General features: G+C 39.0%; 1 protein-coding gene across 6 annotated transcripts in view; it reads left to right on the top strand.

Annotated features, from left to right (window-relative positions):
* LOC131033192 (imidazole glycerol phosphate synthase hisHF, chloroplastic) overlaps positions 1-15,281 on the top strand; it is a 188,573-nt gene that overhangs the window by 72,410 nt on the left and 100,882 nt on the right. For 5 of the 6 annotated variants that reach the window (XM_057964339.2, XM_057964357.2, XM_059218048.1 and 2 more), the window contains 2 exons: positions 3,634-3,803; positions 3,924-4,038. The exons of the other annotated variant lie outside the window; for it this stretch is intronic. In XM_057964339.2, the coding sequence (XP_057820322.2) occupies positions 3,634-3,803; positions 3,924-4,038 (285 nt within the window). The remainder of the gene's footprint in view (positions 1-3,633; positions 3,804-3,923; positions 4,039-15,281) is intronic. 6 annotated transcript variants of the gene reach the window in all.

Raw genomic sequence — 15,281 nt, forward strand, 5'->3', positions numbered from 1 at the left:
TTGGGATTCAATTCTTCCACAAGCAAAATTTACATTTAATGATACTATTAATAGGAGCACTGGAAAAACTCCTTTTAAGATCAACTATGGTATTCATCCTAGAGGGGTGATGGAGTTAAGAGAGCTACCAAATGATTTCAAAGCAAGTGCCCAAGGTGAAGATTTGGCAGAGTTTATCAAACAAGTTCATGAATAGGTGAAGGAGACTTTGAAATCTACTGCAGAGAAGTATAAGGTACATGCAGATCACATAAAGAGATATGTCAGTTTCAAAATAGGAGATCACGTGTGGGCTTATTTGAACAAAGGCAGGTTGCCTAAAGGCAAGTACACCAAGTTGCAGATGAGGAAGATTGGTCCTTGCCAAATCATCCATAAGCTTGGAGATAATGCATATGAAATCTCTCTACCACCTAATCTTGCTTTTTCTCCTATTTTTAATGTTTGTGATCTCACTCCATTCAGGAGTATTGCAGGTGATAACAATTCTTTGCAGGAAGTTGATGATGAACAGGTTGAATGGCTGAAGGACCTTCCACCTAGCCAACCACTCCAGTTGGAGAAAGTGCTGGACACTAAAGTGGTAAAACAGACTAGGAAGAACATCTACAAGGAATATCTGGTCAAGTGGAGAGGTTTACCAGACTTGGATGCCACTTGGATGGATGAGCAGACAATCATCAAGCATGGCACCACATTGCAAGAGCTACTCTCAAGTACAAAATTGAGTTCAAAACAAGGGGAGTATGGTGCAGGAGCACCCCAACAATGAAGCCCCTTTTCCATTTTCATGTTTGTTGTAATAAAGATCCATTTTTGTAAGACCATTTGTCAAGTTGGTACACCTATAAACCACTTGGTCAAACTTGGTCAACGGATCTATGGTAGACTAGGAAGAGTCATTTTTGTGTGTCTTGTGTGCTTAGGGTTCATTTGGAAACCTTTGGTGTGCAGAAAGATGCATAAATGGTCGATAGACCAAATGTTGCAAAAAGGTGCAAAAGTTGCACTATCAGCGTAACTTATCCCGATAGAGTCGCCTTCTTGAAGAATTGTCATTGGGTATCGGTGTAGCTGTTTTGAGCACCACCTGATAACCCGATGGAGCGACGTTCATCAGGTATCGGTGTAGCGGTTTTGCCCCACTCGTGATGACCCGATAGAGTAGCATATGGAAGGAGTCAACATCGGGGATCGGGAGTCGAGGATCCTGACTTACTTCGATGACCCAATAAGTCAGCACACTTGGAGTTTTGGCATCGGCTATCGGAGGAGCTGTTGTGAAGTCATTAGGATGACCCAATGGAAAAGCGGACTTGTGTTCACGTGTTATCGGGCATCGACAAAGCACACTTGAAGTTATCCCGAAGAGCCGATGGGAAAGCGCACCACCTTGAGGACATTTCATCGGACATCGGGTGGAGAGTTTTTGAGCTACTCCGAAGACCTGATATGAGCGCACCACTGGCAAAGTTTGCGATCGGACTGTTGGTGAGTTAACCGGATGGCCCGATAGAACCGCATGATTGTAAAACATTTCATCAGGCATCGGAGGTCATGTTTTTGACCTATGCCGATGACCCGATGGAAGATGCCAACTGCCAGAAAATGTAATCGAAAAGGAATTCGGTCTCCCAACTCCTTCCAACGGTTAGACCGGTTTGAATTTCAGTTGAGGACGTTGGTGGAGATCTATATGAACAAGTGTGAATCATTTCCAACAGGGGGTGGATTGATTCAAAAAATGTAATTTGATCTTTTGGTGCGGACAAAAATATAGTTGCAGGTTTCACAGAACATCTTTTGGTGTTGAAAATCAATAATTTGCATTGGTAGGACTTGGCACGGGCATGAAGGCTTAAATTGTGTAGTTCCAATTGTTTTCAAATTGGCCTAGGATCTGGGTGGACACATCTGAGTCAGAAATTCTTTTGTTCTAGTTTGACAACCAGGGTAAAGTGAAATCAGGGTTTCATCTAGCAATGGCTCTAACTTGAGATTCCTGCATTGGACCACAACGACCATTAGGGGAGTTCAAGTTAGAGAAATGTACGTTAGGACTCTGGTAGTTGCAGCCTGGGAAGTGTCAACACTTAGGTTCCACACCATACCCTAGGCCAAGCATGCCCATGTGCTTGGTCTCAGAGTTTAGGAAGTAGGAGTGCAGAAGGACTCCGGGAGTGGACCGGACCAATCCAAGGTTGGATTGTGTATGTAGGAGCATCCTTAGACCCGAACTTAAGGTTTATTTAGCCTTGTGAATTCATTTTCTTTGTTGTTGCTTCAGAACCAGACCTAGTTATCCCTATTAGGCCTGTCTGGCCGAGAGGAGTTCAGAGGTGTACAAAAGGAGTTGGAGCCTGTCCTTTTGGAATATGAAAGTACTCAATAAAGGGTACTCAGATCTGAAGTTTGTTTTCTTCACCCTTTGGAGAAGTTGAGGCCGGTTTGCAGAAAACAGTGCCTGGAGGGCTATAAGTTTAGTAACACTTGGTTGCTGTGGGTCTCGGAGCCGTTGGGGATCAACTTGGTTGATCAAAACAAGTTTGAAACAAGATAGGGGAACCCTGTCCACTCCCTAAACCGAAGGGTTCGACTATTTCCACGTTTTGCTAATTTGGCTTGTCAACCATTAGCCTTAGCATGCTAAGTAAGGTGACCTTGATCATTGGGTTAGAGTGAACAAGAAGGATTGATCATCTGCAGAAGGTTGGAGTTAGGGCTTAATTGTGCTTCCCTTGCCGACCTCTGCATCGGGAGTGTTGTGGTCATGGATATTGGGAAAATGCTAGGATTGGAGATCTTATGGCCAATTGGATGAATTGTATTATTGTGTGTTACTGATCCTACTGATCCGAGAGTTCAGGTTCTGTGTCATGAAGTCAATAGAAATAACTTTTTAAGTGGTTTTAAACATAAGAGTCTAGTATAGGAGTTAAAGATGGTCAAGCATTCTAAAAGGTGCAGGGAATATAGTAAAAACTTTAAAGATTACATACCAAATATTCTTTCTGATAAGGATTCCACTGCATCCTAACACTACAGTTTGGTGCAATATACATTTTTTACAGATACTGGGGACAAATTCCTCAAGACTGCAACAATGATATCTTTATTCACTGTATTTATAAATCCATAATGAAATTCTTCTCTAAAGTTACCACCTGATAGTCATTTTTATTGGTGTTCTTTTCATATTAACTAACTTTTGATTCAATGAAAATTCTTATTTAGGTATGGTGGTATAATATCATTTTTTTTCTATGGTTCATTTTGTTTCAGGTGAAAAATAATGTATCTGTGCATAGATTGTGAACTTTGTAGTGCTCAATCAAATCTTTACATTTAGGCAATACATGTAGCCTTGTACATAGTTAGAGTTTACAAATATGAAGAACTAGATAAAGTGTTTTTCATTATTACTTTGGAAACCTAAAGCAAGGTAAAATGGAGTAATTTCTAGTCAGCCATATCACAAGTCACAAGTTGATTTTATACACAATAGTGCCGTACAACTGTGATTTTTGCATTACAGTTGTATCGTTTCATTATGCAGCTCATCAATATGAACACTGGCATCATTTGCAAGGTTTAAAAAGCTTCAAATTAACAAAGTTGTGCATTAATATCCAGTTAAAGGTCTTGGTGTAATACCTGGGGCAGTTGGTCGTTTTGATTCTTCAACTGGATTGAGGGTCCCCCATATTGGCTGGAATGCACTGCAGATTCAAAAATCATCTGCGATTTTAGAAGGCGTCCAAGGCCATCATGTTTATTTTGTGCACTCATATCGTGCGATGCCTGTAAGCTTCCTTCCAATTTTTTTAACATGGTCTGGGTGACACACATTACAAGATTAAATTTTTAGATTTCATTTCTTTTGATTTGTTTTTTTGAAATTAAACACCTCTTTTTTGCTACAGTCAAATGATAACAATGAATGGGTGTCTGCTACTTGCAACTATGGTGGAGGATTCATTGCTGCAGTAGAAAAGGGAAATGTGCATGCTGTACAATTTCATCCAGAAAAAAGTAGCAGTAAGAAATTTTATTTTATTTTTAAAACATTTTTTGCAAGTGATATATATGCAATAATTGTAACTTGTTTGTTTCTAGTTAAATATGTATTTAATTTATTGAACTATTATAGTTTGCAAGGGAGATGTAAAACTTAGTCTTCAGGAATTTTCACCACTTTTCGATAATGATGGAATATTGACATGATATTTAGTTGGGACAATAGAAGACAACTTAAGAATTTGATGGGTACCACTGTGAATTTGGAGTTGAGATATTGTGAGGAAGGTTTGCTTCATTTATGCATCAGTATATGAATGGGTTTAGTTAGAAAGAAAGAAATCATAATAATGTCCATTGATGGCCAAAAATAGTTCAATGAGACTTGAGAGTACACCATATTATAATAGAAAGTTCTGGGAAGAAAGAAAGAAATAAATTGTATTAAAGTACATGGATGACCAAAAGTAGGTCAATGGGACTCAAGCGCAAATAAGTTTTCAATAGAAAGCTTTAGGAAGCAAAACCTAGAAAGGTCCCACTGTGGAAAGAACAAAGGAAAAGAAATATGAAACAAGGGAGCACCCGCAAGATTTGTCAACAAACTAGTACATATGGCCAATAAGGGGGAAGAAGAACCCCAAAGAGTAAATGTTGAGGAAAACTAGAGATCATCAAGTACCATTGTTTGGACTAGGAATGGTGAAATCATTTGTGCCATCATTTACTAGGAAAGGACGAATACACAATCTAATAATACTCAACGAGGAGTGCCAAGGATTGGGAGGGTCATGCAAGGTAATCCTCCTAGGATCACATCTAACATCAAAGGCCAAAGTAACCCTCGTAGTAGTGAAAAAGTTCATAATGTGCACATGCCCTTGTGGCTGGGGTTGTGCATGAGAACAAGTTGAACAGTGTTACTAGGAAGAAACATGACAATGATGCTGAGGCTGGACTAGGAATGGTGGAATGATTGGTGCCATCATTGATCAGTGCGAAGGGATTGATACGAGATCTAATAAATAAATCTTCTATCTAGGCCTTTTAAGCAATGTGATATGGCAAAACATTGACAATGGCATGGAAGAAGCTCATGATAACTCAATGTTACTTCCTAAGTTGATCTTTATCAATTGGCCTTGATGCAATTTCTTGGATCTAGTGTACTTTCTATAAGGTCCAAAGCATAGTTGAACTACTCGGCAAAACCAAAAACTCGCCAAGGCTTGGAAAAAAACTCGGGAAAAACTCGGCTAGTACTTGACAAAAAACTCGGGAACTTAAAAAATTGCTTAAATTTAATTAGAAATGAATTTTTTGTGCAATATTCAATGAGAAGATGTATCCAATGAGTCAATAAATGAGAACACAAAAGAAACAAGCTGAGTCTAGATATATTTAAATGCAAAGTGGGTACAAAATCGCATCCGCATGAGGAATGCTGATGGCTGGAAGTGAAATAGTAAATAGTTTTTGTATAACTAAAAGTAATTACATCATTACAATGACATCTTCCTCTTCCCAGCTCTAGTAAAAACCAGGGGAGAGGTAGAACTAGAGAGTCTAGTCGTAGAAGTCTGCAATGGGCATGATTATGCCTCCTCGCTTTGTATGTCTGACTCAGGCTGTGGTTTGTCGTCCATCTTGGATGTAGCTCCGCCTCTAGCTTCTCTTGGCACTGGCAATGACTCCTCATCCTTCTCATCCTCCTCATCCTCATCAATGTCATCCAGTGTGAAACCAAATCCACCCCCCTCCTCCTCCATAGCCCGCCTCTCTAAAGCATTAACGTCATCCTCTGTAAACAATGGAGGTTGCTCCTGTGATGTCCAATCATTGTAAGGATCTATATCATCCAAATGAATTGGACCGGCTGTTGCTTCCTCTCCCTTCGTTATGCACAACTAAAGATTATATTGCACAAAGACAAGGTCATTGAGGCGTTTTTGAGCTAACTTGCTCGTCTTCTTTGTGTGCATGGTCTCAAACAAGCTCCAATTGCGCTCACAATTGGATGAATTACAAGGCTGACATAAGATTCAGAGGGAAATTTTTTGAGATGTGGCGTATTTCCACCTCAACTTTGCCACCAAGCATCTGCAAAATAAAATATTGTAAAGTTAGAAAGCAAAGTGTAAAGTGAAAACATATTTTATCAATTTATCAATTACTTTAGACCCCAAAATCCAAATGACAAATGTTATACTTGGGGTTTAGTGGTTCTTCCTTTCCTAGGCAGCTCTGAAGAGAATAACTTGCCCCTTTGCTTCCTCATAATTTTGGAATTCGGCCACAATGAGCTCTCTCATCTCAACCTCATGTATCATCCTCTGAATGCATGTAGTGAAGCCCTCCATGACCTCTCCATTAGGATCTGAGTAAGAATCCCCAAACTTAAAATGAGGGTTGAGGAATTACTGTGCTGCATGAATGGGTTGATGGAGCTGATTGTTCCACCTCTTATCAATAATTTCCTAGATGGGATCACATTTGAGTCTATCCCTCTTGTAGTAACTTTTGATAGACTCCTTGGCCCTATCCATGGCCTCATAAATATACTCCATTGTGGTTTGATCCCCATCTACCAAGCGGAGAACTCTAACCAAGGGCTCCGACACCTACAATTGAAAAATACAAACTACAAAAAGATTAATTAATGAAGTTACAAATTAATAATGAGAGACTTGAATCAAGAATAATAAAAATTTTAAGTTTTGAAGTTAACTTCACAATCTCTACAGCTTTTTGTGCTAAATGGTTGTCGAAGACTATGCATGCAACACCCTCTCCTTCAGGCTTCTTTGAATAAGGTGAGTCTAGCCATGCTTGACTCACAAACATTTGTTTCAAAGGAGTCAATGCACCAAGAATGCTTTGCAACATCAAGAAAATCGTTGCAAACCCCGTGACACCGTCTCTCACCAAATCTCTCCCTTGGGTGTGCTCTCTCATCAAATGAAGAACCCAAGGGTAATTGTAAATATATTTTGTGATCCTCCTTGCATCTTCCACAACTAGAGTCACCCAGTCAAGTTTTCCTAAGTCCTCCAAAAGAAGGTCAAGAACATGTGTTGCACAAGGTGTCCAAAAAAGAGTGGGGTGCCTATCTTGGAGGATTCTACCTACTGCCACATATGCTGCTGCATTATTTGTGATTATTTGCACTACATTCTCAACTCCCATCTCCATGACAATGTGCTCCAACATTCCAGCCAAAGTCTCAACATTTTTTACCTTGTTGGAGGCATCCACCGATTTCAAGAACACCACATTGTCCTTGCAAGCAATCAAAAAATTAATAATGGTGCAGTTTTTGCCATCTGTCCACCCATCGGAAAGAATGGTGCAGCCATATTTTCTCCATTCTTTCTTTGGTCCTCCACCACTTCTTTTGCCCCATCAACTGCGTTTGTGAGCAACCTACTAGAACAAAGTGAAAATAGGTCTTAATACACAATTTTAATTCAATAAACAAGAAAAACATTTAAAAATGAAATCAGGTGGACTATTTACTAACCTCCCACCCAAGTCCTTGTGAGAAGGGGTCTTGTACCCTTTTCCTGAAGCTGTCATTGTGGTAAGCAAATTTAGCCAATAAGGATTGTCTGCCACATTGAATGGGATGTTGTTGAAGTACCAAAAATTGACATATCCAATGTCTGTTTTCTCATGTGCCTCCCTATTTCATCCAGTTGCCTCTAATGATTGTTGTGCTCCAGGTGTGTTCCTGGGCACAAAATAATTACCTATAGACTGTGCTGCTGATGGTGATGTAGTAGGTGCTCTACTAAGAGCAGCACAAGTGGTGGTCGAGGTGATGTTGAGTTTGCGGATACGTGGGCCATGACGAGAGCCCGCTATGCCCAGAATCTTCTTCTTCTTCTTATTCAATGTCAATTGAAGCACCTTGAGATTCAGGTATGGTTGGTCTCACGGCTAGTTTTGCCCTCTCCCTTTGCAATTTTTTATCTTCTCTAGCTGAAAGTATGGCATTAATGTCTCTCTTTATTTCTTCTGTGGCCCTAGGACATACCCTAGCATCATGCTTCTCAATGCCTGCAAGGTGGTATTTGAGGTGGTTTATGCCTCCATGAAATATTTTTTCACATTTAATGCAAATCCCTGACCCAGGTTCTGGTCCTTCATAGGCATATGTCCAAGCCTTATCTCTAGCACCTTTAGGATGGGTGCCTATATATCCAGATGGGCATGGTTCTAGTAGCCAGTTATACACGGCTAGTTTTGCCCTCTCCTTTGCAATTTTTTATCTTCTCTAGCTGAAAGTATGGCATTAATGTCTCTCTTTATTTCTTCTATGGCCCTAGGACATACCCTAGCATCATGCTTCTCGATGCCTGCAAGGTGGTATTTGAGGTGGTTTATGCCTCCATGAAATATTTTTTCACATTTAATGCAAATCCCTGACCTAGGTTCCAGTCCTTCATAGGCATATCTCCAAGCCTTATCTCTAGCACCTTTAGGATGGGTGCCTATATATCCAGATGGGCATGGTTCTAGTAGCTAGTTATAACCTGAATTTGCCATATTGAATTAATGGTTAACTGTTAACCTACGCATACAAAGTGAAAAGACAAAGTTAATATTTTAGTTAAACAATCTAAGAAACTATCTAAATTAGTTTAAATAATTTTAGACATCATTCAAAGTTAAAAAAATAAAAAAAAACTATTAGGGTTTTAGTTTTTTTGAAAAACTAGAGATTCTTAAAAAAAATAGTGAAAAATTCAACAAAACTTGTCAAAAATAGTGTTAAATCTTGTTCTAATGACTCTAAATCATTTTTGACTACTTAGGAATGATTTTCTATTCATCTAGATGTAACAATAAATAAATAAAATGTTTTAAAAAAACAGGAAAAAAATCAGAAAACCTACTTAGGAATCTGATTCTTCTTCGAAAATCACCTCAAATCCGCTTAGAATTGGCAAGAATTGATGGAAATTAGTTTGCAAGTGTTTGGGAGGGTGTTTTCCCCCTTCTCAGCAAAATACATGTCAACAAATGATGAAATGAAACTCATTTTCGCCATTTCTTTCTTTTATGCACTGGTGCGTGAGTTTTTGGCAAAAACTCGGCGAGTTAATGGTGTTATTACTCGCCAGGGAAAAATACTCACGAGTTTTTTAAAACTCGCCGAAAACTCGACAAGTAGTCCAACTATGGTCTAAACTATTTGAAATAAATACTCTTTTAAATTCATGACTATTGTGATGAGATTTGGGATCAATAATTTGTTGCTCTAACCAACTTATACATAGACATGCGCACACACATGCGAGTGCAAGGACACATGCACACCCGACATTCAAGCACACCCATTGATGTATTCAAATTTCACATACACGTATCAGGAATTTATTGTTTTTTCCTTTTAAAGTGCAGGGCAAACTTTTTAACATGACCAGTGACGTTGGTATGACACGCCTTCCGGTACCACACAAAATGCTTTTGTCTTGTAGCTATGAACCAGTGAGGTCATAAGCGAGGGACCTCATTCCCAATTAACAAAGCTGAGGGTCAAACACGTGAGCACATTGGATCAACGAAGGCACAAGCCTGTGATCAAAGTGGTCCAGCAGGGGGTTGAACCTCTGTGGTCACAACACCACTAGCAGTACTTAACCAACACACAATGGGAAGAACTCCATATCAGAAAACTAGTGTTAGTGTTACATATGTAACATGAATTTTTTAGTACAAGCTGCTAGATTGCATGCACACTTGCATATATCATAATTTTAGTATTAGTGTGACATATATAGCATATAATTTTTCTAGCACAATTTTCTAGTGTGGAGCAACCCTCAATCACTGGATAAAGCTTCTACACATAGACATCTTAAGCCGCCTTCTTATTATTTTTTTTTCTTACTAGTATCACTTTGAGCATTATAAGAAGACTTTCTGCTACAAAAGGACTTGTAAAGTTTCGTGCAAAAAATTAGATAATTACATGTTTATTAGTGTTCTTCTTTAGCTCTTTTAACTCTTTAAAAAATTGAGAAAAATTTAATGTAATATATATGATATATGTAAGGAACTTCTATGGGAACTTTCCCACTTTCCAACAGACCCTTTTGGGAGATATATAGATATTAGGAAACATCATGTGAAGGCTCCTCATGTTTGGAAGTATCTCCATATGTGCCTCTGAGATGAGGACATTTTGACTCGATATGGTAACTGTTGGTGAGTGTTTTACGACACACTGAACACATAATATAAAAATGCCCAAAGACACTCTATTCTCTCTTGAATAAAATCACCGCGTATGCTAAAATTGCAAAGAAGATCATATGGCGATTCCAATATTTAAACTGCGAACTAGCGACTTTAACGTTGAATATAGCTTCTTGGGTGATGTATGCTGGTAATCCAAGGGGCAATTTGTGAATTTCAGTCAAGATGAAGACTTTCTGCTTTGTTTTTGGGATTTTCTCAATTTAGACTTTCAAAAAAGATAAAAGGGAAAGGGTGTAGGAGTTTTTCACTATTCCTAAGAACTTAAGAGATGGTAAAGATTAGTTGAAACCAATAGCCATGCTTTGCTTCGCCACACTAAGAACAACTACACAAAGTAGGTGCAATCTTCAAGGGTTGTGCTAAAGATTTTCATACTATGAATAATACCATCAAATGAACAATATTTATCCAAACTAGAAGTTAAAGCATCGACAAAATAAGTTCAAACCAACTTTGCACAATTAACAAAAGTCATCTGTTCATAAAAAGTATGAGCAACAATTTCACCAATCTATATTATCAAATCTTTCATTCAACTTACAATTTTATAAAGCAAATCTATTCTAAGTTGAAGAAAATATGAAACCATGCAACCATGTGATAACAATAAGGATTCAAAGCAAATGCAAATGAACTTTTATTATCAAAATAGCTCTTAGCAACAATCTCAAAAATCTCTCCATTAAAGAAAATGAGAGAAGAGGGGCTTATATAGAGTTTTTGAAAACAAATGAAAGGCCTAGATTGAACAGTGATGGCGGAGATCAAAACTTAGATACCCTAATTAGGGTTTCCCATAATAGCAGTAAGAACTAATGCATGAAAGACAAGTGGTGTGAGGAGCTATTTTCTAGGAAGGTGCATACTTATCCTCTTTCAGTGGCAGCATGTTCGATGAATTTAGACACAAGAGGATTGACCTCTTCCATCGTGACATGTGGCAGCATATTCACCTTGAACTCCATCATGCCCAAGTCATTGGCATAGGTGGTGAAAGCATTCTCCCACTCCAATTCCTGTTTCTGAAAGGCATCCTTGATGGATAAGAAACTTGATACCTTAGTCAAATTTTGCTTTAGGATTGGCCCTGTGATAGTGAAGAAATTCTCCTAACTTTTGAGCTTTGGATTTTCCACTTGCATTTCATTTTTCTGAATGGTTTCTTTCCCAAGTATATCAGTAGCCACAAGGAAAATCTTGTTTTGAATTTCTTTAATCAGCTCTTCAACTCCAATGCTATCAACCTTTACCTTTAACAAAACTTCATTTTGTGCAATTAATGCCCAATACCATGTGTTGAAATCATATACAACCCCTGCTGCAATAACTAGTCCATCAATTAATTCTTGCTTAGGAATTCCTTTCAACACCCTTAGGCATGGGATTATTCTATCCTGAATATCATAAAGATCTTTCCACGCTTCTGCCATGTTTGCAATCCTGGAGAGCAAAGAAGTTTGTCCATATGCCAACATCAACTTTTCCCCGAATGTGATAGCCTCATCATTGTTATCTGCTATCCATTCCTTAGCTTCTCTAGCTGTCACTTGTCATTCTTCAAAATCTTCAATGGTTTCTTGTCGAAGAGTCAAGAGTGCAAGAGCTGGTGTATCCCCTTGATCGACAGGTTTGGTCAAGTGTTGGATATACTTCTTTAACTGCTCAACTTCCTTTCTGTAGTCCCTTTTCTTTCTTATCTCTTTTTCCAATCTTGCCTTGATGGAAATGACCGTATTATCCAAGTCCTCAACTTTCTGCCTCTTGGTGGTTGGGCCTAAGTTGATAGTTATAATTTCATACTCTTGAGGAGTAATGCTTTCGTTTGTGTTATCAACTTTTGGCACAACAATCTGAATTGAACGACAACCTGTTTCGTCCCTTTGAATCGTGGGAAACCTTTTGGTTGTCTTCCTTACTGCAACCTTTTGGTTTGTGGACATGTTCATCAATCTTATCCTTGGTCCGTGGGACGTTTGGATCTTTTTGTGGCAAGTTATCGCTTCCAGAATATGGGACAGTTCTCTTTCCTGTGTACCGGAGCTGCCTGGACCTATTTGCTATTGGTGATTCTTGCAGATCTTTCTCGTAGCTTACAGAGCTTGATTTTGTTGTTTCCAACGTTCCTTGGTTCGTGGCCAACCTTCCTTTTGGGTCCGCACTTCATTCTATTTTGTTTCTAGAGGGATTCCTTAGCGGAGGCCGACCTTGTGTTCTACACGTTTCATTTTTTCATTCTTCGGTGTTTGTTCCTTCTTGGGCCGACGCGGATCATCTTGGAGCTTGTATTTCATATTAATCTTTGTAATTGTGCTTCTAGAATCAATCAAGCTAGAATAGATCGAGGATAGAAGAATAATCATAAGACTTAGAGATTTGGAGTTGGCTCGCATTCTTGCTTGAGCCAGGATACTGTGTAGTCAGGCCTGTGAGCCGAATCTGTGAGCCCGAATGTTGCCTACAATTTGTAACTGAATTCTTTGATATAATAAAGATTGATTCTACATTGCCTCCATCGCATTGAGTTGTTTGTGTTGTGTTTCATTTGTTGCATGGTCCGGATTGTTCTCTTTGAGGACCCTCCTAACCGTGACTGCACCAGGTTTTGATTGAGGTTCGGTTGTAGCTTGGAATCCCAAATGCCTCCTGGATAGCCAATTCTCCAAGGTAAGCCAATACTCTCCCATCCTGTGCAATGATCTTCCTTTCTTGGACATTATAGTGTATTGCACATTCAACAATCAGCTCATTGCACTCTACTGTTGGTGGAAATCCAATTGCCTGGACTATGCCATTCCTCATCATTCATCGAGCAATTGGTGTTGGCAAATATCCATGTTGTCTGTACATTCTTCTTCTGAATTCCTTGAAATCCACATGACCAAGGTTGGTATCTCCAACCTTTTTCCACTTTGAAGTGATTTTGGATTCAGGCTGCATTCCTTTGTTTGCAAATCCCATTTGGACCTTTCTTAAAAGCCCTCCTGAGTGGTCATCTACTGCCTGCAAGAAACATGGGAAATTAAATATTACATTCAACAAACTTAAAAATTTTAACCCTGGTTTGAACTCTTTTGTACTAAATTTGGACCTTCAGCCTGTCATAAGATAAAAAAATCTGTGAAAAAACAGACTGTAAAATGGAAGAAATCTGATCAACACTTGGTAAAATACATGAAAATAAGTGTTTGAGACAGAAAAGAATGAAGGAAATCAGTTAATAACTCAGATTTTAAACTTCGAAATTATACTTTTGACTGAATACTTTGATGAAAAAATGCCTTCACTTCTGAAAATTCTTGATTAATTCCTTCTTTGCTTCAAAAAATCCACTTGTTGCCTTCAAAAATCTTCCTTCCTTGACCTTGGGAGAGAGAGACCTTTCACTTTTGAACTTGAGAAAGAATTAGAATGAAAATGACAAGTTGAAAATGATAGAAGGTTGACAAATTCGATCTTTTTTAGCATCTTTACATTCTTTCATGGATTCATTGAACCTAGTCCTCTTCTCATCTTCCTTAAAATGGCAACTTAATCCCTTCAAAAGATTTCAAAAGAAACTTTCTATTTTTCCACTTGGTGCCACTTCACACCTTATCTTCATCTTGTCCATGTGTTGGCAAGGAATCTTTAGATTCTTCATGTGTTTAGGAAATATTCCGAGTGTTGGGCGAGTTTCCATGTGTTGAAAAATATTCCAAGTGTTGGGCGAATTTTCTCTCTTACAGTTCAAACTTGGTCAACCTTTTAGTCATGGCAGAGTTCATGTGGCATCATGCCATTTTCTCTTGTTTGACGGACTTTGCGTGTTATCAAGCCACTTTTCTTCTTGGCAGACTTTGTGAGGTGTCATGCCATTCTTCATCTCCCCTACGCGGACTTTGGCATATGCTATGCCATTTCTTTGCTTCAACCTTTGGCAGACTTGACACTTGGTCAAGACATTTTAATTATCCAACCTTGGCGGACTTCATGTGCTTGTATGCAGGGCGAACTTCATGCCTTGTCATGCATATGTTTGCTTTTCCTTGGGCGGAGTTTACCCTTTGCTATTCTATTTCACTTCAAACCTGGGCAGACTTCAGCATGGCTTGGGACATTTATCACTTTGCTTGGGCGGAGTTGATAGGCTTTTAGGACAATTCCTCATGAAGCTGGGCGAAGTTCCTACCTTATCAAGCCATTTCTTGCTTTTCCTTGGCGGACCTGGACCCTTGGCAAGCCAATTCACTCTTTGGGGGTGGACTTCATGCCTTTTCATGCCAAACTTTAGGTGGTATCAAGACATTTTGGACTTTGCTAACTGTTATGTCATCTTTGTTTCATGCTTGGCAGGGTTTGTCATTCCTTGGGACATTTCCATTATGACTTGGGTGGACTTTACCCTTTGCCATGCCATTTTACTTCAAACTTGGGCGGAATTCATGATGTGCTATGCCATTTTCATGCTAAGTACTAGGTGGACTTCATGCATTGCTAGGATGTTTTGTGCTTTTCCCAAGCGAACTTCAACACTTGGTAGAATGTTTCCAATCATGCCTTGGGCGTAGTTGGCTATGGCTTGATACATTGCTTTCTCCATGAGCGAATTTTGCCTTCCACTTTAGCCATGAACACTTAGAGGATTTCTTGCTCATTGGCATATTTGTCTGGAATCCTTGGATCAACGCCTGGCCTATATGATTTTCCCTTGCTTTTCACACTTGGAGATACAAATTTCTCATTTCGAAGACAGGAACCTTGTTGTCATGACCTGAGTGGTCCAATACTAGGTCAACTTTTAAAAAGCTGAAAAAGCAAAAAGCAGGCGAAAAAGCTACTTCTCAGATTGGGCCCAAAATGCCAAAAATGAAAAAGTAGAATCCCACAAAAATAGGAAGTTGTCAGAATTGACCCTAAGCAGTTGTGTTTTTTGTCCCTTGGGCCCTCTAAGCACTTTGATGGTGTCCAAACACTATTTTGATGATTGACTCCCTGATTGACTTTGATGAAACTCTAGC

This window comes from Cryptomeria japonica, chromosome 3 (genome assembly GCF_030272615.1).
Source record: "Cryptomeria japonica chromosome 3, Sugi_1.0, whole genome shotgun sequence".
In the NCBI taxonomy this organism is placed as follows: Eukaryota; Viridiplantae; Streptophyta; class Pinopsida; order Cupressales; family Cupressaceae; genus Cryptomeria; species Cryptomeria japonica.